The sequence below is a fragment of the Canis lupus genome, chromosome X, assembly GCF_048164855.1.
Source record: "Canis lupus baileyi chromosome X, mCanLup2.hap1, whole genome shotgun sequence".
Lineage (NCBI taxonomy): Eukaryota > Metazoa > Chordata > Mammalia > Carnivora > Canidae > Canis > Canis lupus.
Window position 1 is genome coordinate 1,790,382 of NC_132876.1, and position 21,146 is coordinate 1,811,527.

Here is a 21,146-nt window from a genome sequence, read left to right on the forward strand (position 1 = left end):
GAGCCCTAGGTGGGGTTCTGTGCTCAGCCGGCAGTGGGCTTGGGGTTCTCTCTCCCTCTGCCCTACACCCCCCCACGCAGGTGCGCGCTCTCTCTCCCCCTAATAAATAAATCTAAAATTTTTAAAAGATTTTATTTACTTATTCATGAGAGACAGAGACAGAGAGAGAGAGAGAGAGAGAGAGAGAGAGAGGCAGAGACACAGGCAGAGGGAGAAGCAGGCCCCATGCAGGGAGCCCGATGTGGGACTTGATCCCGGGTCTCCAGGATCACACCCTGGGCCGAAGGCGGCACTCAACCACTGAGCCACCTGGGCTGCCCTAAAATTTTTTTTAAAAAACAAGAAAGGGAGGGAGGGAGGGAGGGCGAAGCTGGTGGTAGCTGCCGAACGCACTGGGCTAGCCACCTACAGTCTTAACACTACAGGAGGACACCGTTGTCCCCTAAGGCCCCCAGGCATTCACTGCCACCTTTGCTAGCTCTACTGGTGATGGCCTTTCCACCCACACCCACAGTGGCATCTCCTAGGAGGGTGGGGGTCTCCTGCTGCTCCCTCTGGTGGGAACCCCCCCACACACACTGCTGGGGAGGGCAGTGCTTTGCGTCACTCGATGGATGAGCACAGATGGGCAGCAGGCATTCGGGTCTGTGGGGTAGCTGTGCTGGAGCTCACGGCCAAGGCTGCCCTTCAAGGACGGAGGCCCGCCCTACCACAGACATTACAACCGGAGCCACTGCAACAGGTGGGGGGGCACGAGGGAGGCTCCAGCCACATGGCTGGACTATGGGACCCCCACCCCCATTTGAATCCTTTTTTACACCTACCCCCCCTCCCTTCCCCTCCACATGCAAGCCAGAAAGGCAGGCAGCTCTTGATCTCTCCTTCCTCCGGGCTTTGGGGGAGCAAAGCTTTGTACGGCACCCACGGCACCCACAGCACCCACAGCACCCACGGCTCTCTGGTGAAGATCAAATGAAATTACAGGCTTTTTCTCCTTGCGTTGAAGGTTCTGGAAAACCACTAGAATCAGTTCCATTCTTGCCACCAAGGCAGGCTGAATCTCCACCTGGCCGTGTCAGTAGTACCAAGATGAACCAACGTGTTCTAGAATTGGAACACAGGGCGTTCTCTGAGAGGCGTTTAGTCAGCTAACCATTCACTGTTTTATATTGATTGAGACAATCTTCCACATAATAATTTTCACAAGTCATGATCTTACAACTTTTGTTACTCTCTGAGCAACGTTTCTTTCTCTTTTTATTTTATTTTATTTTTTTTAATTTTTATTTATTTATGATAGTCACAGAGAGAGAGAGAGAGAGAGGCAGAGACACAGGCAGAGGGAGAAGCAGGCTCCATGCACCGGGAGCCCGACGTGGGATTCGATCCCGGGTCTCCAGGATCGCGCCCTGGGCCAAAGGCAGGCGCTAAACCACTGCGCCACCCAGGGATCCCTCTTTCTCTTTTTAAAAATATTTTATTTACTTATCCACGAGAGACACAGAGGCACAGACACAGGCAGAGGGAGAAGCAGGCTCCCTGCAGGGAACCCGATGCGGGACTCGATCCCGGGACCCCGGGGTCACGCACTGGGCCGAAGGCAGACGGCTGAGCCGCCGGGGCGGCCTCTGAGCAATGTTTCAGTGCATTTGAATACCAGCAGGTAAAATCCAAAGGATCTTTGACATCCTTGAAAACTTCAGTTTTTAAAAAAATATTTAAACAATGTTTAAAGGAGTTTATTTAGGAGGCAGCATGAGCAGGGGGAGGGGCAGAGGGAGAGGGAGAAGCGGACTCCCCACTGAGCGGGGAGCCGGAGGCCCTGATGGGCTCAATCCTAGGACCCTGAGATCCTGAGCTGAGCTGAAATCAGGAGTCTCTGAGCCACCCAGGCGGGCCAAAGAGTTAAGTTTCGTATCAAACTAAAGTATTAAGAAGATTCTGATTTTAAGGAAAATGTTAATTGCTCACTGAACAATCTTCTCCTTGGACACTAATCCTGAGAAATGTGCTTGAGTTGATACATTTCCTTTAACCTTCAACCCTGCTGGGAGCCTAAGTTACACTGTATACTGCTTAGAACCATTCCCATCCTTAAAAGAGAAACTTTTTTCTTTTTTCTTTTTTTAAAGATTTTATTGGGGTATGCCTGGGTGGCTCAGCGGTTGAGCACTTGCCTTCGGCCCAGGGCATGATCCTGGGGTTCTGGGATCGAGTCCCACATCGGGCTCCCCGCAGGGAGCCTGCTTCTCCCTCTGCCTGTGTCTCTGCCTCTGTCTCCGTGTCTCTTATGAATAAATGCATAAAATCTTTAAAAAAAAGATTTATTTGGGAGGAAGAAAGCACACACGCAGGGAGTGGGGCAAAGGGAGAAGCAGACTCCTCGCTGAGCAGGGAGCCTGACTCAGGGCTCTATCCCGAGACCTTGGGATCATGACCTCAGCTGAAGGCAGGTGCTTAACCGACTGAGCCACCCAGTGCCCCAAAGGAAACTGTCTTTTTATTATTGACTTGGAATCAGTGGTTTCCTACCTCTTCCCACCCTGGCTGCAGTTCCAGAAAAATTCTTCCTCTTATTTACCTGTGCACACCCTTCCCAGAAAGCCCCGCTAAAGGCTGAAGATTCCCCCCACCAGCCTCTCTGAGGACTCAGAACCCCCACTGGGCCACACCGTCGAGGCCGTTGCCCTGAGAACTAGGACCCAGCTGTGGGAATGTCTGTGATTGAATTCCTGCACTAGAGGTCCTTGGGCAAGTGTGCGCCCTCTCTAGGCCCCCAATTCCTCCTCTCGGCGATGGCGGTGGTGCGGAGGGCCTCTTAGCTCCCGTGGTCAAGAGTGTGTCTGGTTTCCGGTGGTCTGAGCAGGTCTCCACTGCGGTGGGGCTGGACCTGGGCTACAGGTGCCCAAGGGGCGGGCGCACGGAAGCATCACAGTTCAGCCTCCTGGTACCATTGATGGTGGGATCCCCATAGTGGGGCCATAGGTGGGACATAAAAGGCAGAGTGCCGAGGCAGGTGCTGGGGGAGGGGGTGCTCCTTGGGGAGAAGGCAAACCTAGAATTCCTTGACCTCATAAGGAAACAGCTTGGATCCCTACAGGGAGGGGTGGCATGGGGGAGGACTGAGCCTCTGGGACAGGGGCCAGCATTGCAGAAGAAGGCTTGGAGAGGTGCTGGGGAATCTGATCTTGCCAAAACTCCAAATTCCATGAGGCAGCCTCTGCGCGCCAGAGTCCAAATGCCATCTCCTTCCCTGCTCTGAAAGATAAGCAGCAAGTGCCTGCCCTGCCCAGGGCTGTCCTCCCCTTTACTGCCATGCACTTGTCGGCAGGCCCACGCACCTCCTCCTCCTATTTCAGGAGACGGAGCAGCTTGGCCTGTGCTCTGAAACCCCAAACCCCGCCAGGGGCACGTCTCGAGTCTGTGTGTGTGTTCACACCAAGGCCCCATCTCACCACTCCCTGTGTGGCTTCCTCTTCTCCATCCTGTGACCCAAGGAGAACTGGTCTGTGACCCTCACCAGCTGGACCAGGATGAATCGGAGACCTGTCTCTTGTCCCTGTCACTAGCTATCATCTGATATCAAAGATAGCACCTCTTCTCCCTATGCTCCTAGTTCTGGGCCTCCGGGGGGGGGGGGGCGCTTCATTTGTACCCACATTCCCTGAGTTGGCTTCATTTAGAATATGATTGTCACCACCTTTCCAATCCCCCCAGAACAGCTCTTTGCGACCAAGGCCTTCACGAATTCCTAATGACAGTGCAGGCTCTCCACGGCCTTGCAACCTCGCGCGCTCACCCGCGAGTACGCCGGGGCCCCCTGTGCTCGGCTCACCCCGGGGCCCACCCAGGCCCAAGCGCGCAGAGCCGGCCCAGCAGGTCGTCGGGGGCTTGAAGGCTCCCCGCCCCCCCAGGCTGCCACGGGGACGCCCTGGACAGCAGAGGAAAGCCCCGACGCCCCAGGTGGCTGGCGCGGGGGTCGGGCGCACGCTGGCCGCCGCCCGCACGCCGGGCTCGGCCCCCTGCCAGCGCCCACGGGCACGCCCAGTGCCTTGCAAGGATGCCCGCTCCTGGGGTGCCCGCGGCCTCCTGGCCCAGTGCCCCATTTCCTCCCGGGCGCAGTGGGAGGGAGGGAGGGAGGGAGGGTGGGAGGCGCTGGGGACCTGCGGGACGACGGGCGCAGGTGGAGAGCGGAGCGGGGCGGGGTGGCACCGGGGGCCGAGGCGGCTGCTGCCCGGGCCTGGGCCCCGCGGCCCCGAGGGCCCGCTCTCGGGATCGGGGTCCCTTCGCGCTGCGGCGGAGGCGCGGCCGGCCCGGGGCGGCCGGGGAGCGCGGGGTGCGGAGGGGGCAGGGGGCAGGGGGCTGCGGGGACCGTCGGAGCCCGCGTGACTCAGGGAGCGCGAGCCGCGCCCAGCGCGTCAGTCCTGCGCCGCTTTCCTGTCCTGGCCGGTTTCTGCCGGTTCGACTTGCGTAGGTCCCCACCCCCGCCCTCCCGACCCCGACACGCCAGCCGGTGACGCCTCGACCGCCCGCCCCGCCCCGCCCCCACGTCGCGGCGAGCCCACGCTCGTCCCCCGCCCCCGCAAGCCCGACTCCTCGCTCGAGCCCCGCCCCTGCGCGCCAGCGCGTGACGCCCCTCGGCCGGCGGGCCCCGCCCCTCCGGAGCGCGGCCCCGCCCCGCCGCCGCCGCCAGCCTATCCCGCCCGCTTGCGACGTCTGACGTCATGACGCCCGCCCCGCCCGCTCCCACGGTCCCCCGCTCCGCGCCGGCGCCGCCGGCCCGGCCCCGCCCCGCCCCGCGCGCAGTCCGCAGAGCCCGCGGCCGTGACGCGAGCGTGACGCAGGCGTGACGCGAGCGCTGCCGCTCCCGAGACGCTCGCGCCGCCCCCGCCGTGCTCGGAGGCAGCGGTAGCTGGGCCCGCGTCGCCAGGCCCGGGCCCCCCCAGCTCCCCGCCGCCCGCCGCCCGCCAGGCCCGGGCCCCCGGGTCCCCGCCGCCCGCCATGGACGACTACGCGGTCCTGTCGGACGCCGAGCTGGCCGCCGTGCTGCGCCAGTACAACATCCCGCACGGGCCTGTCGTGGGTACGCGGCGGCGAGCGCGCCCCCTCCCCGCCCCCCCCCGGGGTCCGGCCCGCGGCCCTGACGCCCCGCGTCCCGTGTCTGGCCAGGTTCCACTCGCAAGCTCTACGAAAAGAAGATCTTCGAGTACGAGACCCAGAGGCGGAGGCTGTCGCCCCCCAACTCGTCCGCCTTCAATTTCTCCTATCGGTTCTCGGGTGAGGCCCCCGCCCCGGATCTCCACCTGGCCTCCCAGGGGGACGGGGTTTGGGCGACGGGGGGCACGGGGTCCGGAGGGTGTGGCAGGGGCGGTGGCTGGGAGGGGCACAGGAAGAAGGGAGGGGAGCCGGGGGCAAATGGTCCCGCCCCCCCCCCCCTCAGACTTAGATTCGGCATCCGTGGACTCGGATATGTACGATCTGCCCAAGAAAGAAGACGCCTTGCTTTACCAGAGCAAGGGTAAGGCTGGGCGGGCGGGGGGGGGGCACCCTGGGGGGGGCACCCTGTCACCCTTACCCCCTCCCTCAGGGAGCCTGGTGTTGGGGGGACCTGGGATCTCAAGCCCGTCATCCTCAGCAGCCCCAGAGGGGAGAGACGGTGCCACAGGCTCCCACGTGGGACTGAGATTAGGGCCAGGTGGGCGCAGCCACTGTGCACCTTGCTACCGCTCTCCCCCCCTTCCCAAGGCTACGGCGATGACTACTACGAGGAGAGCTACCTGAGCACCAGGACCTACGGGGACCCTGAGCCTGTGGGCTCCTCCAAGGGCTTCCGCCAGCCATCAGCTTCACTCGCAGATTCGGACACCTTTCACCACCAGGTGAGTTGGCTGCCGAGCACCTGCATACAACCTGTGGGGGTCATAGCTGGGCTTGGACAAAACCTGGACGGGGGGGGGGGGGGCGCACGCGGTAGGCCCTGTGCTTCCCGAGAGGCAAGGTAAGTGCACACCTCCCTTGGCAGGGCCGTCCTTGGGGGAGTGTCAGACCTAACACTAGGGCACCTGGGACGCCGTGCACCCTGACCTGGGATCTAGGTTTGAGATCTTTCTCAGACCCCCCGGGGCAGAAAGTAAGGTGCAGGCGGCCAGGATACCTGTCGAGTTGTGGAGCGGGTGACAAAGCCCTACCGGGCTAAGGCTGGTAACTCAGGAGGGTTTTGGAGGGAACAGGGTCCGGGTGTTTCAGCTAGGCTAGTTTGCAGTGAGGACGGGACAGGCTACAGGCTGCTGACTCTGCTGGCCAGTCCCCTCTCCCTGACTGTTACCTGCAGGTGCGCGATGACAGTCTCTTCTCTTCTGAAGAGGACAGCAAGGACAGGTGAGTGGCAGGAAGGGCCGGGCAGCGGGTGGTTCTGGGCGCAGGCCCCCTGGCTCACCTGCTGTCCTCTGCCTCAGGGAACGCTCCGGGTATGGCCGGGACAGCGCCTACCAGAACATCGTGCACTACCGCCCTGTTTCCAACATCTCCAGAAGCTCCCTGGGCCTGTCCTATTATCCCACACCCTCTTCCACCTCTCCCATATCCTCATCTTCATCTTCCCCCACTTCGTGGCTCACCCGTCGTGCTATCCGGCCAGAAAAGCAGGCCCCTGGGGCTGGTCTGGGCCAGGACCGCCAGGTCCCACTCTGGGGCCAGCTGCTCCTGTTCCTGGTCTTTGCTGCCTTCCTGCTCTTTGTTTACTACTCCATGCAGGCTGAGGATGGCAATCCCTTCTGGACGGAGCCCTGAGGGGCTGGCTTCGTGGCCAGCTGTTCCCGGAAGTCCTGGCTGACTGCCTTAGTAGTGTCTGCTGGGGGAGGGGGTGGGGGCTTTTCTGTGTGTTCTAGCTTCGGTGTGCTGGGCTTGGCCCAGGGCAGTGCTTGCTCCCCTGCCTCGTTCTGCCCAGGAGGTGGCAAGCCCAGGCCCTCCGCGGCATGGCGGGCCCGGGCAGGCCTTCCTCTGGAGTCTCCTGGTCCTGCTTGCCTCTGATCCAGGGCCCAGGAGGGTAAGACCCTTCTCCTGGAGAGGAGAACATGGTTGTTGTCATTGCATGCCTCCTGTCTGTTGTCACCTCGTCGGGGGGGATTAACCCAGGCCACCCTGACTTTGTTTTCGTGGACACAATAAAAAGACCATTTATTTTTAACGTGTGGGCTCTCTTTGCTGGGAAGGACTTGGGCTGGGAGCCTCCAGGCCTTGGGTCTCCACGAGCAACATCTGGCTTTGTTCGCTCTCCCTTCTTGCTTTGGGGTTGGGGTAGGGATCGCATGCTACCCACGGGCACGTTTGTGCTTTACTGGTAGGGTTTGCTCCCTGACTCGTGACCCAAAGCTGCTGTAACTAGGCAAAGAAGCGTGCCCCCACGGGATGCAGAGAGCTCCCCCATAAATGCAGGTGAGGGTGCGTGCACAGCACTGGCTACAGATGTTCCGACAGGGAGGAGCCGACAGCCGGCCTCAGTACCCAAGGGCAGGTGGACAGGGAGGAAATGCGGCGAGTGGCGGGCTCCTCCCGGGCGGCCGCTTGTCCGGGGGGGGGGAGAGGCCCACAGGATGCCGCATCACCCCTGTGTAAATCCCACCCCTCACCTGCCTATGTTCTTGCTTATCTCCAGGTTTTCTGTGCGGGAGGCGAGCACCTCCACCTGCAAAGTACACACGTATTATTTACTTATTCATTTATTATTTATTTATTTACTTATTGATTGATTGTTTCTCAAAATTTTCTTTTTAAATATTTATTTATTCATGAGAAGGGGGGGCGGGGCAGAGACACAGGCAGAGGGAGAAGCAGGCTCCGTGCCGGGAGCCCAACATGGGACTCGATCCCAGGTCTCCAGGATCACACCCTGGGCCGAAGGCAGGCGCCAAAACGCTGAGCCACCCAGGGATCCGCACACGTGCCAGGGAAACGCAGGGCAGCGTGCCACATGAGGCCACGCACACGGTTCGGTGGGGCAGCCCAGGGGGAAGCGCTCAGCTGGAGGCAGGGGCTCCGGTGGACTTCCCCGACGGGAGGGGCCCCGGTCTCTCTCCCTGGCCTCTGACCAGCTCCTGGTTCAGGCCGTAGGACTCGGAGTGAGCTTGGGTCAGGGCTGGAACTGGGACCCCACCTACCCTTGGCTCCCGGCCGGTTCTTTTTCCTGCATGCTAGTCTTTCTCCCACGTTTGCGGGTGTGCGTGCATGTGTGTTTTCCTAAAAGTAACACGTGCATTTAGAACACCCAGAAAAACCTAGAGGAGTTGGTTCTTATTTCGCATCCCCCCCACACACACACAGCTTCGGCGTCCCTTGTTGGCTGCAAGCCACTCCCTCCGGGTTTGTCCCCTGGGGAATGGACTTCCCCCAGGCTCCCGCCTCTACCCCTCACCCTTCACCCTTCACCCCTCACCCCTCACTGTGTCAGTGCCGGGGCGGAGACCCAGATGTTCCGTGGCGCGCAGTGGGCATGGACACAGCATAATGCCTCCTCACCGATGACAGGGGCCCGACGGGCAGGTCAGTGGGCCTGTGTCAGGTCTCCAGTGCACCAGGACCCCGCAGAGGCACATTGAGGCAGCTCCTTTCACCAACTGATCCCAAATCAAGTGTGTTCGGGGAAGGGACTGACCCTGCCTGGGAGTGCAGCTGCCCCCAAAGCACTCAGTGCCTGGGCAGGCTATGGATCTGGGCAGAAAGGCAAGGGGAGCCTAGTGGACCCAACACAGGGCCTGGGGGAGTGGCGATGTTGACATGGTGACGCTCTGGAGTAGTTGGGGCCGAGCGAGGGGACACAGAGGAAGGGGAGCTGAGCTTGGGGCATCCCAAGGAAGGGAGAGAGTGCCACGGCTTCTGGATGGAATGGTGCTCTGTAGGCCTCTACCTGTTGCAGGAAAGGGGGAAGCCTGGTGTGCTTGGCACCCCCTGTGGTTCCTTGCAAGAGAGAAGACAGGAAAGGGGAGAAACAGTCCCACCCCTGTGCCCTAGTCTCCCCCTTTCCATTCATTTATTCCCCAAGGACAATCATCTCCATTCAGGTCCATGTGCCAGATGGAGGACTGCTCAGTGCTCCCAGAGTCCCTAGAGAGCACCCCCCACATCCTGCAGGGCTCTGAGGCACCCCCATTATGTGGAGTCTTGATAGCTAGGGACGGCACTGGGCTTCCCCGGAACTGCGCTTCAGGCTTTGTGTCACGATCCAGGGCTCCCTGTGCCCCTGAGTGCTCCCACACCTCTCCCAGTGCCCTGTGCCCCACCTGGTACCGTGCTCAACCCCTAGGGCCCTGGAACCCCATAAAGGCACCTGAATGCTCCCTGCTGCTCTCAGTGCCCCAATCGAAAGTTGTCAACGGCTCCACGGGGCTCTGATAGAGCCCCAGACCTCAAGGTCTTCACCCAGTGCTCTCTAGGGTTCTGGGACAACCTCTCGGAAAGCTCCCACAGGCCTCCTCTCTAAAGCCACCCAGGGCTGTGGAGTCACCCCACCAGGGCAGCCAGGGCTCCAGGACTCCCCTTCCCCAGGCTCAGGCCATCTTCCTTCCCCTCCATCCACACCAAGGGCTCCTGAGGTAGTGGGGCCACAGCAGGGGGCCAGTGGCTGCTGGTCCCGAGCACAGTGGCTCTGCTGGTGCCAGGGTGGTGGATGTGATGGGGCAGAGGCCCCGGCAGCCAAAGGTAGGGCACTGCGGGTACAGTTTCGGGGCTGCCAACGAGGGCAGAGCAGCATCCCAGGACGGGGGCAGAGGGGGTGCCCTACACACCCTGAGGGGTAGAGGCTGCAGGTGCTGCTCCTGAGCCTGCCTCTCCGCTGCGGCCCTGACACTTCTAGGGGAGAAGGGCCCGCACAGGGCGGACCCGAGGTGCACCTGCCTTGACACTCTAGCACCCAGGAGCCGGAGCTGCCACCTGCGCGGATGGCTACGGGGCCACTTGGCCCAGCACAGCGTGGGCACAGCACAGACCCCAGCTCCAGGCGGCGAGTGCGTGGCTCCCGAGATAGAATACCCCAGGCCTCAGCGCCTAAAGGGCGGGACACCGGCGGTGGGGCCCCGCTGTTCGTGACTGTGCGGGCCTGCCGCCCCGCGCTCCTGGTGGCCGGCCCCGGGACCCCCCTGCGCACCCGAGGCAGAGGGCACCGGAGAAGGCGCTCAGGCCCCGCCGCCGGGCGAGCTGGCCGGGCCCCCACGGGAGATGCTCCGGAGCCGCGCCCCGCTAACCCGGGGTCCCCGGCCCTCCCCGGGCGGCTGTGACCCATGTCGGGCGGCCAGGCCAGGAGATGCCAGCTGGGGGACAGCCCCGCACGGAGGCCACAGGCCGGGCCCGAGCCCGACGCCCCCCCAGGCGGGGGCAGGAGGGAGCAGGACCGGGAGGCCGTCCCTGCGGAGGGCTCGGGGGTACACAGGCCCATGGTACCCGGCCAAGGCCCGCCAGGGCTCCATCCTGCGGGGGACAGACGGCCTGGGACCCTCCTACCCCCCCGCCCCCAGCCAGGCTCCCGGACTCGGGCACCGGGTGAGGAGGCCTGGTAGGTCCCCCAGAGCCAGCAGGGGGCGAGGCTCAGCCCCAGCAGGCCCCACACCAGCCCCGACCGCCAACCCCCCCCAGGGCCGGCCCCACATCATCCATTAGGTCCAGGGAGGGGACAGGGTCACCCTGGTCGGGAGCACCACCAGCCCGCAGGTCCCGGCTGGTCCCCAGGTCCAGGCAGGCCCAGGCAGCAGATGGCCGAGGTGACCACCCCCACCCCACAGGCAGCCTGCAGCCCTGGCCCAGCCACACCTCTGCGGCAGACCCTCCCCTGTGTCCCCCCCCGCCCCTCCGGGTGAGGAAAGGGGAGCACTGGGCCTGCGGGGGGGCTGGGGCTGCTGCTCCACTGAGCCGGTGACGGAGTCCCAGCACTTGAACACAGGGATCGTCAGTCCGGGGACCGTTGGGGGTCCCTTGGGCCACCCAGCCCCGGTGGGCTCACCCCACTCCAGGACGCGGGGCCAAGGTGCTCCAGGGCAGCCCCACCGCCAGGGCCCCGACACAGCCAGGGGGACGAGGCTGGGGTGGCCCCCCAGACAGGCAGGGCCGGGAGCACGCAGGTGCCGCGTGACACGGGGACCTCAGGTGCACTCAGCGCTCTGCTGCCCCGGACCGCGGGGTCCTGGGCCCAGGCCGGCTGCGGACAGGCCCCCCGGAGGCCGGGGTCTCCTCCTCGGGGGGCAGGTGCCTCCGGGGGCGCGTCACCCAGCAGCCCCCGCCCCACCCGCTCAGTGATTGGGTGACAGGCCCGCCTCCGCCACTACCCGCGGGACAGTCCCCGAAGGTGTCACTGAGCCACCCTGAGGCCGCAGCCAGGGGCGGCGGAGGGTGAGGCGAGCCCTGCACAGTGGGGGCGGCTGCCTTTGCCCTGGGTCGGCACCCCTGCAGAGGACAGGCCTGCACACGCGGCGGGGAGAGAGGCAGGCCCCTGGGGGGGGGGCGTGGGGACCGGCCGGGGCCGGGTGGCAGGGCCACTCCCAGGGCGGCCACCAGTGGGAGCCCCTGTGCACGGGGGGAGGGAGGGCTGAGCACCCACCAGGCCTCCGTGGGACAGGCCGGCGGGATGGCGAGGTCGCGGGTGGCCCGGGGCTGCGGATCCAGGGGCCTCGGTGTGTCCGGGGAGCCCTCTCAGGACCCCGCGGCCCTGCCCCTGCTGACGGGTGTCCCCGGGAGCCCGAGCACGTCCCCGAGGCAAGGGGAAGGCCCAGCCAGCACCGCGGCCTGTGCCTCTGGGCCCGGGGAGCCTGCCCCGCTCCCGAGACACCCGCCGTCCTCGGGCTCGACGGGCACAGGGCGGCCACCAGGGGCCCCACTGCGACAGCCAGCAGGACAAGCGGCCCCCGGAAGCCGCGTGACGCAGCAGAGCTGCCGAGCGAGTGGGAGCGTGTCACCGGGGAGTCCCGTGCGAGTCCCCGCCGGGGGGGAGGACGCGGTGGCACCTCTCCGGAGCAAGGACGTGCCGACAGCCGCTCCTCTGCGCCCCTGCCCGCGGCCCCGCCACCCCCAGCCGGGCCGCCCCCACCTGGGCTGTGCCCCCGGGCCTGTCCTCCGCACCCGCTGCCCCCGCCCGCTTGGCAGCCGCCGGGGAGGCCAGGGCAGTGGGGGAGGCCAGGGAGGAGGCCTGTGTGCACACAGAGGGGACCCCTGCCTCAGGGCGGCCGCTCCCCCCACCGGGGGAAGGAGAGGACGGGGTGGGGGCAGGCCGGAGCCCCTGGGTGGGGCCCTGGGAGCCGGGAACCTGCTGCCACCCAGCCTGGGGGTCGACAGCTCCCCCGCGGGGCGCCCCCGGGCTGCGGATACGGCAAGGGCTTCCTGGGCCTCCCCTGCACCGGGCGGCGAACTCCTGCCAGAGGCCCGGAGGCGCCCCCCCTCGGGCCTCCCGGGGCGCTGGGGCCTCGCCTCCCCCGGGGGATGTGCCCTAGGACGGGGACCCTCTGAGCTGCGGAGCCGCCGCTCACTCAGTGGGCTGAGCGTCCCCTCTTGGTCTGGGCTCAGGTCACGGCGTCAGGGTCCTGGGATGGAGGCCGTGGGGCTCCCGGCTCAGCGGGGAGTCGGCTTGGGGATCCCGTCCCGCCCTCTCCCTCTGCTCCTCCTGGTCCCTTCGGTCTCAAAAAATAAACGTTTCTTTTTTTAAAGCTTTCCTTTATTTATCCGTGAGAGAGGCAGAGCCACAGGCAGGGGGAGAAGCGGGCTCCCCGCGGGGAGCCCGGCGCGGGACTGGATCCTACACCCCGGGATCAGGCCCGAGCCCAAGGCAGGCACCCAAACGCTGAGCCAGCCAGACACCCCTCAAGTGAATCAATCTTAAAAAAGAAAAATGTGGAAAAGCCTGGAGAGTCCGATGACACCCAAACTCAAGTTGTGTGCCTGACCAAAGACAAACCCCAAACCACAGAGTCAAGGGACAAGTGACAGGCGGGGCAAAAATAGCAGGCAGATGTGACTCAGCGCGCGTCTCCTGACAGCAGGGCGCCAAGTGTCCACAAGGAAAAGGCCGAGGCGCCCGCGGGCGCAGGGCCGGGGAGGCCGAGGCCGAGGCCAGCCGAAGGCCACTCACCGGACCCCGCGGCCAGGACGCGCTCACGGGCCAGGGTCCCCGAGCTGCTCGCCCCGGGGACACGCGGTGGCCAGGGACCGGCCTTGCCCTCCACCTGCCGCTCCCACCGACCGCAGCCCCGGGCCAGAGCGCCGCCGTGGGTGGGGGAGCCGGGGGCAGGGAGCGGCCTCAGCCGGGGGCGGGGAAGAAGGGGTGCGAGGGGCAGCGCCCCAGGAGAGGCCGGCCGCGCCGAGCAGAGCGCTGGGGGCCCTCGGCGGCAGGCCCCGCGGCCGGGCTCCCCCAGGCCACTGTCGCCGTCCAGGCCGCTCCTGGCCCGGCTGGGGCGCGGCCGCGGGTCTCCGCCCTGCAGTCCGAGGTCCTCCCCTCCCGTCTCCTGGTGTCCACGTGCTGTCACCCGGGCCTGGGGCCGCCCGGCAGCGCCCCGAGCCGACGCCCCTTGCCCCCGGGCCGAGGCCGCTCCCCGCCCCCACCCCGCCCACCCAGGCAGGGCAGGGTGACCGCCGCTCAGCGGGAAGTCCCCAGCCCTCGAGGGCTGCAGCTCCAGGCGCGGGCCACGGGGACCCTGCGAAGGAGCGGGGCCCAGGAGGGCAGGGAGCATGCGCACACCTAGGACTCCCGGCCGGGCCCGGCTGCTGGGGGGGGGACGGGGGGGGGCGGTCCCGGTCGCGCAGGCGCAGCAGCCGCAGCAGCCCGGAGCTGCCCGAGGCGCTGTTCTCAGGCCCCACCTCAGGTGTGCAAGCTCAGAGTCCGGGGCGGAGCCCGCGATCCGAGTGTGAACAGACCCTGCGGGGCTTCCCATGCGGCCCTGCAGCGTGAGAACCGCGGCGCGCCCGGGTCCCGAAGGCCCCGCTCCTCCAGCAGCCTGGAGCCGCCCGTGCCGGCGCACCCTGCTGCGCTCCCCCGACGGGCCGGCAGGCGGCACAGCTGACGGCCGCGGGGAGGGGCCGGAGCGGCCCGGGCGTGCGGGTGCACGACTCCCCCCCCCCGGGCACACCTGCCCAGGGCCGCGGGAAACGCTTCGTTACCTTCCTGCCGTGCCCACCGCACGAGTGTGCACACATGCCCCGGGGAGCACCGCGCCCCCGCGCACTGGCCGTGGTCCTGCCCACCTGCCGGGCACTGGGCGTGTGTGTGCACGCGTGTGCGTGTGCGCGTGCTGCCGGGACCTCGGGACCCGCGCTTTGCAGAGAACCGTCCCCATCACTGGCCGCCCCCCCGCCCACCTGCCGGGCACTGGGCGTGTGTGTGCACGCGTGTGCGTGTGCGCGTGCTGCCGGGACCTCGGGACCCGCGCTTTGCAGAGAACCGTCCCCATCACTGGCCGCCGCCCTGCCCACCTGCCGGGCACTGGGCGTGTGTGTGCACGCGTGTGCGTGTGCGTGTGCTGCCGGGACCTCGGGACCTGCGCTTTGCAGAGAACCGTGCGACGCACCCCGAGGGCGCTGGGACACAGTGGCCTGCTGCAGGGGGTGCGCGCGGCGGGGCCCGCGGCGGGCGGGGCGAGGAGCAGGGCGCGCGCGTGGGTGTGGCAGGGCCACGGTCGGGGTCGGCCCTGCGAGGGGGACCGCCCAGGAGCCCCCCGCCGAGCCCTCTCAGGGGCCTGGCCTGCGACGGACTCGGTCCCCGGTCGCCCCGGGGGGGGCCCACCGCCCTGCCCCGACTCCGGCCCCGGGGGCCCCGGTACACCGCGCCCGGCCGTCTGCGGGTCAGACTCCCAGGACGGCGCGGGCGGGACCTGCAGGGCGCGCGGGAGAGGAGCCCGACGGAGCCCCCCACCGCGCCCCGGGGCCCGGACGCCCTAGGGGCTTCTCCTCGGCCTCCCCCGGAAGGACGGGGCCCCCAGGCCTCGGGGAAGGCGGCCTCCGGCCGGGCCCAGACCCCCGGAGCGGCGGGGCGGCAGCCCAGGGACCCGGGCGCGTGGGGAAGGCTGGGCCGTGGTTCCCGCGCGCTGGCCCCGCCCCGACGCCCCGGTGAGTCCCCTTACGTCCCTCAGCGCAGGCGCGGGGGCCCCGCCCCGCCCGTAGCGGGGCCCCGCCCTCCCGGCCCGCCCCTTCCGCTTCGTTCCGCCAATCAAGAAGCTCGGTTCCGGACGGGCCCGCCCCCCGGCCGCCTGAGAAAGCCCGGCCCCTGGGAGCCTGACGGACGCCCCGCTGCCCAATCACGACCCGCAGGCCCCTCGGGCTCCGCCCCCGCGCCCCCTCCTAGCCCCGGCCCGGGAGCGGCGGGAGGCCTGGACGCGGGCCCTGGGCCTCGGCGGTGGCGTGGGGACTGGGGACTCTGCAGAGTCGCCCTGCCTGTGTGCTTTGGTTTGGACTTGGGTCTGGCAGCGAGGAAACTCCGGGGAATGACCCGGAGCCTCCAGGGCGCTTCGCTCGGTTCTCCTAGGGCCGGCGTGTTGCACGACTGCGCGGGGCACACTAGCAAATGGCACGGGGCACCCGAGGGCCGCTCGGAGCGTGGTGCGTCCGTGTGCGCGCGCGCGGCCCCGCACGCGGGTAGATCCAAGTGACCCCTGGGCATCCTGCCCACTCGGTCCCTCCCGAGGAGCCCCCCCGTTGGCCTAAGCACAGCCTCCTCCCCTCTCCTCCCGCCCCTCGGCCACCAGTGCTGTGTTCTGGTCTAGCGCTTGGTCCCTTGATCACTGAGGGAAACGGACCGGTGCGCTGTGCAGGCCGCATCAGTAACCCGGGGCGATGGCCCCCCCTCCCCCCCTCCCCTCACACCACGCCCTGGAGGCCCATCCAGATTGCTGCGTGTGTGCGTGTGTGCGTCCACAGTCGGTTCTTCCTTCCTATTGCGAGCTGCTGCAGCCCTTGCCCTGGGGCAGCCAGGGGCACGCGCATTCCCCCGCCCTGCGGAGGGCGGGATGCCTGTTGCCAGCTGCGGGTTCCTACCACTACACCTGCTGGAACATTCATGGACACGTTTCCGTGTCATCCTGTGTCCATCTGTTTGGTATAAATGCCCAAGGGTACAATGGTGGGGCCTGTGGCGATGGACGCTTGGCTTTAAAGTCTATCTTCTTCGGGATCCCTGGGTGGCGCAGCGGTTTAGCACCTGCCTTGGGCCCAGGGCGCGATCCTGGAGTCCCGGAATCCGGTCCCGGGTTGGGCTCCCTGCGTGGAGCCTGCTTCTCCCTCTGCCTGTGTCTCTGCCTCTCTCTCTGTCTGTGTCTATCATGAATAAATGAATAAATCTTAGAAAAAATAAGGTCTATCTTCTCTGCACCCACCGTGGGGCTGGGGCTCAGGATCCCGAGATCGAGATTCCCACGCTCTGCAGACTGAGCCAGCCCACGCCCCTGGACGTTTAATTTTAAGGACCTGCCGGAGGGGCAGCCCCGATGGCCCAGCGCTTTGGCGCCGCCTTTGACCCAGGCCATGATCCTGGAGAATCAGGATGAAATCTCTCATGAATAAGTGAATAAAATCTTAAAAAAAAAAAAAAGCTCTGTGGAAACCTTCCAGGTCATTAAACAAATGTCTAGCTCACTGCTTCTCTGGCTGCATGGCTTTGACAGCATCCATGTGCCATAGTTTACATAATGCGGCCCCCCAGTTGGTGGTACCTGTCCCTTTCTCCTCTCTCTCTGCGGTTCATCGCAGCGCTGCAAGTCCACACCGTGAAGGTGTCAATCGCCCTCCAGGCCGCTCCCTCTTCCTGGTGGAATCGCCAGGTCACGGCCTGTGGGCACTGGACGTCTTAATACGCGAAGTAATTGCCTCCCCGAAGGACGCGTACTTGCCCTCCGCTAGGGCTCTTAGTTGTCACGAATGTTGCACGTGTTTCCCTCAGTGCGTCTTTGTCTTGAAAGACTCAGCCTGCTGGTTGGGCTGTCAGGAGGTGATGGGTGTTGGGCGCGGGGTGGCTCAGCGGTTGAGCGTCTGCCTTTGGCTCAGGGCGTGATCCCGGGGTCCTGGGCTCCCCGCAGGGAGCTGCTTCTACTTCTGCCTGTGTCTCTGCCTCTCTCTCTGTGTCTCTCAGGCAGAGTCAGAGACAGTCAGAGGGAGAAGCAGGCCCCATGCAGGGAGCCTGACGCGGGACTGGATCCCGGGTCTCCAGGATCACGCTCTGGGCCGAAGGCGTGCTAAACCGCTGAGCCGCCCAAGATACCCCCCAATAAGTCTTTTTTTTTTTTTTAATTTATTTATGACAGTCATACAGAGAGAGAGAGAGAGACAGAGACACAGGCAGAGGGAGAAGCAGGCTCCATGCACCGGGAGCCCGATGTGGGACTCGATCCCGGGTCTCCAGGATCGCGCCCTGGGCCAAAGGCAGGCGCCAAACCGCTGCGCCACCCAGGGATCCCTTTTTTTTTTTTTTACAAGAGAAGTTACGCCTCTTTTTTAAGATTTTACTTTGAAGCGCTGTGTACACCCCCGTGGGGCTCGCACCCACAACCCCGAGGTCGAGTTGCTTGCTCCTCAGCGGAGCCCGCCAGGCGCCCCGAAGTTGCACTCGTTTGTAGGACCAAATGTACGAAGCTCCCAGTCGATGATCCCGGGCACAAAGGCCTCTTCCCTCGCGTGAGGCTGGTCAGGTGACTCGGGGGGAGCTCGGCAGTCCCCGCTGCCAGTCCCTCCGTGCTGGGCCCATCGCCGCGGCCCCGGGCGTCGTCCACACGGTCCCGTGCTGCCCGGGGCCGCAGGGTGGGGGCCGGCCCCGCCGCTCTGCCCCCGGGCCCTGCCGACCGGACCCGGGAGGCCAGTCCAGTGCGGGAGAAGGGCAGGAAGTGGGGAATGGGGAAAGGTTAGTGACGCTGTTTCAGTGCATCGTGGCCGCAGGTCAGCCAGGGAGATCCCTGGGGAGCAGAGCCCGGGAATGAGAGGAGGGAGCGGGGATGAGGCCGAGGCTGCGGGGGGAGCTGCCCTGGGGTTTCCCGGGTGCCAGGGGGGACGGCTTTCAGCAGGGACAGCAGGTCCCGCCAAACCCAAACCCAGGTTCTGGAAGGGTGAGCTCCGCGGGGGAAGGAAGGACAGGGATAGGAAAAGAGGTGGGCGTGAATGAGCTGCGGGTGGGGGCGCGGGGGAGATCCCCCCACTGCCGTCCCAGTGTCCCCGAGCAGGGGCTGCCTTCCCCAGGCTGCGGGCCCAGGGGCTCCAGCGGGCCCCCTGCTGCTGGAGGAGCCGCCCCCCACTGTCCTGCCAGCACTGCTGGCTCCTGGCCCAGCTCCCCAGGGGGGAGCCCGTCTGCAGGTGAGGAAAGGAGGAGAGCCCTCCAGCGGGTGGGGCGGCTTCCTCTGCACCCCGGCTGGCAGGCAGCTGAGGCCCCGTCCAGGCCGCAGGGCTGCCAGCCGAGCCCTTCGGGGGGCCTGCTCTACAGTCCCCCGGGGAACCCGTAGGCTCCTGAGGCCTGAGAGGGGGGCCCAGTCGAGTACCCCCGGGGGGCCTCGGGCCAGCACGCAGCCGAGGGCGGAGGGTGAGCCCGAGAAGGGCCTGCTCACGTGGTTAAGCGTGTGTGCGCGTGTGTGCGCGTGTGTGTAGGGGGCTGCACCTCAGGGACTGACCTTTGAATCCTGCTGAGCTCACGGAGGGTGCTCACAGGTATTTACACACGGTTTGCACTACTGGGGTAGAAAGCCACTCGCTCCGCACGTGGCCACCAGCCCCTGAGCTACACGGACCCGAGGACCCAGGGCAAGGCGTCACGGGAAGAGCCGACATCCGAGGGGCCCAGGCCAGGCGCAGCTGGGCGGCCGGTCGCCAGGGCCGCACCCCTGGGTGTCGGGGTGGGGCGTCCCAGCCCCAGGCTGGGTGCGGGGCTTCCTTCAAACACAGGGGAGCGTCCAGGCAGGTGTGGGAAAGCACACGAGGCCTAAGAACCACAGTCATTGCAGCAGGAATGGCAGCGGGGGGCGGGGGTACAGCAGAGGTGGGGCGCCCAGGCCAGGCCCAGCGGCGGGAAGCCGGGGCCTCAGCAGCCCCCTCCTGCGCGGGGTCCCCCCTTGGAGGGTCATGTGGCTTCCTCCTTCCCCGCGGGCGACAGCAGTCCCCCCACGAGTCCAGGGCCCTCGCTTCGGAGGCCAGCCCCCCCTCCTGCCCTCGCCCTGGGCCTCAGGTTCCTCCCACAGCCCCGGGGCTCCGGGGGGCTCCGGGCCGCCCGTCCCCGCAGTCCCCGCCGTCAGGCCGAGGACCCTGCTGCTCGCCTGCAGTTCCCTCCGCGGAGGGACTGTTTCTAGAATGCTGACTCCTGCCGCCTGATTGGGGACTGAACCGGCGTGGGCCCCGAGCCGGACCGCCGGGATGGATCCTGGGGGCGGCTCCGCCCTTGCCCTTGGGGGGGTGAGACTCCCGGGCGGGCGGCAGGGACCCCCCAGGCGGCAGGCTCCAGGCCCCCCGGCGCGGGGAGCCGGGGGCGGGCGGGTGCTCCCCTGCCCGTGGTGCTCACTACGGCTGCGAGGTCGGGGTGTGCGAGGTGCCCGGGGCGCCCCGACAGCGCGGCGAGGCGGGACGAGCTCAGGGTCCTTCCCTGTCCGCTTGGCTCACAGTAGAACCAGCAGCGTCCCTGCTCCGCAGCCCCCCAAATCCTCTTACTCCCTCTCCCTCAAGGGCTCAGGGCAGGAAATCAGACACGGGGTTTCATTGTGCGGCTCACAGATGCCAGCGTCAGTGGAATTCCCAGGCTCTCTGCGTTTCCCACGTGCAAGGGAGGCCGGCGTGGAGGAGCGCGGCCCTGCAGCCCGGAATTGGGACCCACGGTTGGCCTCGCTGGGAGCTGAGGATCGGGGAGCTCCGAGTGCCTCTGAGCGTCAGCCTGCGGAGGACGGGCCGGGTGAGCGTGGGCACGCCCCCTGCCCGCCCCTTCCCGGGCTCCCGGGCCCTACCTTGAGTGCTGGGCGTCCCCGCTTGTCCTCCCGTCCGGGTAAGGCAGGCCTTGGGGCGTGTGCCCCGCGGTGCCGAATTCGCGGCCAGCGCCCCTGGGCCCGCGGTCTCGGAGTGCGGGGGGGCAGCGCCGCTCGGCTGTCGCGCCCGCGGGGGGGCTGCTCCGTCGACGACTGCGCGCGCACCCCATGTGCTCGCCGGCCTGAGTTTGAGGACGATCACCGTGTCGCCTGTCATTTCCCTCTCGGCCTGGCAGCGCCCGCACAGCCCTGCCGCCGCCCCACCCGCAGCCCGCCCCCGCCCGCAGCCCTGTCCCTCCGGGCGTCACCCCCCGCAGGCGGCGTCCCTCCGTCTGGGGCGTACCTCTGGCGGTCGCTGGAGCCGACGTTAGCCGCAGCGCTCCCTCCCCCGGCGGTGCCTGGGCCCCCGGCTGCTGCGCCCCTCTGGGCGTGGGGGTGCGCACCTCGGGGCGGCGGCCTGGCGCCGGCGCCGCCCATTGGCTGCAGCACAATGAGTGACGGCACAGACCCCAGCACGTGGCCCGCGCCGCCCGCGGACTGCCCGTCCCGAGGGGGCGCAGGGCCGGGGGGCGCGGCCGAGTGAGGCGCAGTGTAATGGTGGGTACAGGGACCCCCGCAGGGACGGGGCTGGGCCGGGTGCGAGGAGGAGGGGGGGGGCCTGCTCGGGGCTAAGGCGGGATGCGGGGGGGATGGGGCGGGGAGTGGGCCCGCCTGGAAGGAAGGCGGCCGTCCGTGGGGACATTCCGAGGACACCTCGAAAATCCTGGCCACGGGCCTGTTAGCTACCAGCGGCAGCAGCACTGTCATCCCTTTACAGATGAAGTCTCTCTCTCTCTCTCTCTCTCACACACACACACACACACACACACACACACACACCCCGCCCCGACGTGCGGACGGCTTTCAGCACCTGCACCACCCGACGGTGTGCGTCCGCCCAAAGTGACACTCAGGAGCTACAGCGGCGCAGCTGGCCGCAGGTGCTCAGGCTGCTCTCGGGCCTGCTTGTGCCCAGCACCCGGGGCGGCCCGAGCGGGGGCTTCCGAAGGGCACTTTATTACGGGGCATATTCGTGACTTTGTTCTAGTTCTGGTGTGGATTTCACCGGATGCGGCATTTTCCACCTGAATCCAGCAGGTGTGCTGCTCATGCGTAGTCCTACGTTCTGGGTGGCCTTCCTAAGGGTACCCAGTGCCTTACAGA

At 66.6% G+C, this 21,146-nt stretch overlaps 1 protein-coding gene and 1 long non-coding RNA gene across 3 annotated transcripts; one reads left to right on the forward strand and one right to left on the reverse strand.

Annotated features, from left to right (window-relative positions):
• Positions 1 to 4,916: 4,916 nt before the first annotated feature.
• On the forward strand, positions 4,917 to 7,186 carry EMD (emerin). 2 transcript variants are annotated; one of them, XM_072815234.1, is made up of 6 exons: positions 4,917 to 5,083; positions 5,170 to 5,277; positions 5,441 to 5,518; positions 5,746 to 5,879; positions 6,305 to 6,378; positions 6,456 to 7,186. In XM_072815234.1, exons 1-6 carry the CDS (start codon positions 5,002 to 5,004, stop codon positions 6,787 to 6,789), a joined length of 810 nt encoding a protein of 269 aa, XP_072671335.1. In that variant the 5' UTR covers positions 4,917 to 5,001; the 3' UTR covers positions 6,790 to 7,186. The 2 variants fall into 2 exon arrangements, with proteins under 2 accessions (XP_072671335.1, XP_072671334.1); XM_072815233.1 differs by having other exon boundaries at positions 4,925 to 5,083; positions 6,332 to 6,378.
• A 12,479-nt stretch (positions 7,187 to 19,665) lies between these two features.
• LOC140627567 (uncharacterized) lies at positions 19,666 to 20,390 on the reverse strand. Its single transcript, XR_012026240.1, has 3 exons — positions 20,287 to 20,390; positions 19,926 to 20,125; positions 19,666 to 19,855 (listed from the first exon to the last, which is right to left on the reverse strand). It is a non-coding gene; the product is annotated as an uncharacterized lncRNA (long non-coding RNA).
• Positions 20,391 to 21,146: the final 756 nt, after the last annotated feature.

Coding starts and splice junctions, on each gene's coding strand:
- EMD (XM_072815234.1), top strand. CDS start 5,002: ATGGACGACTACGCGGTCCTGTCGGACGCCGAGCTGGCCGCCGTGCTG. Junction 5,519..5,745: donor CTTGCTTTACCAGAGCAAGG/GTAAGGCTGGGC, acceptor CCCCTTCCCAAG/GCTACGGCGATGACTACTAC. Junction 6,379..6,455: donor GAAGAGGACAGCAAGGACAG/GTGAGTGGCAGG, acceptor CCTCTGCCTCAG/GGAACGCTCCGGGTATGGCC.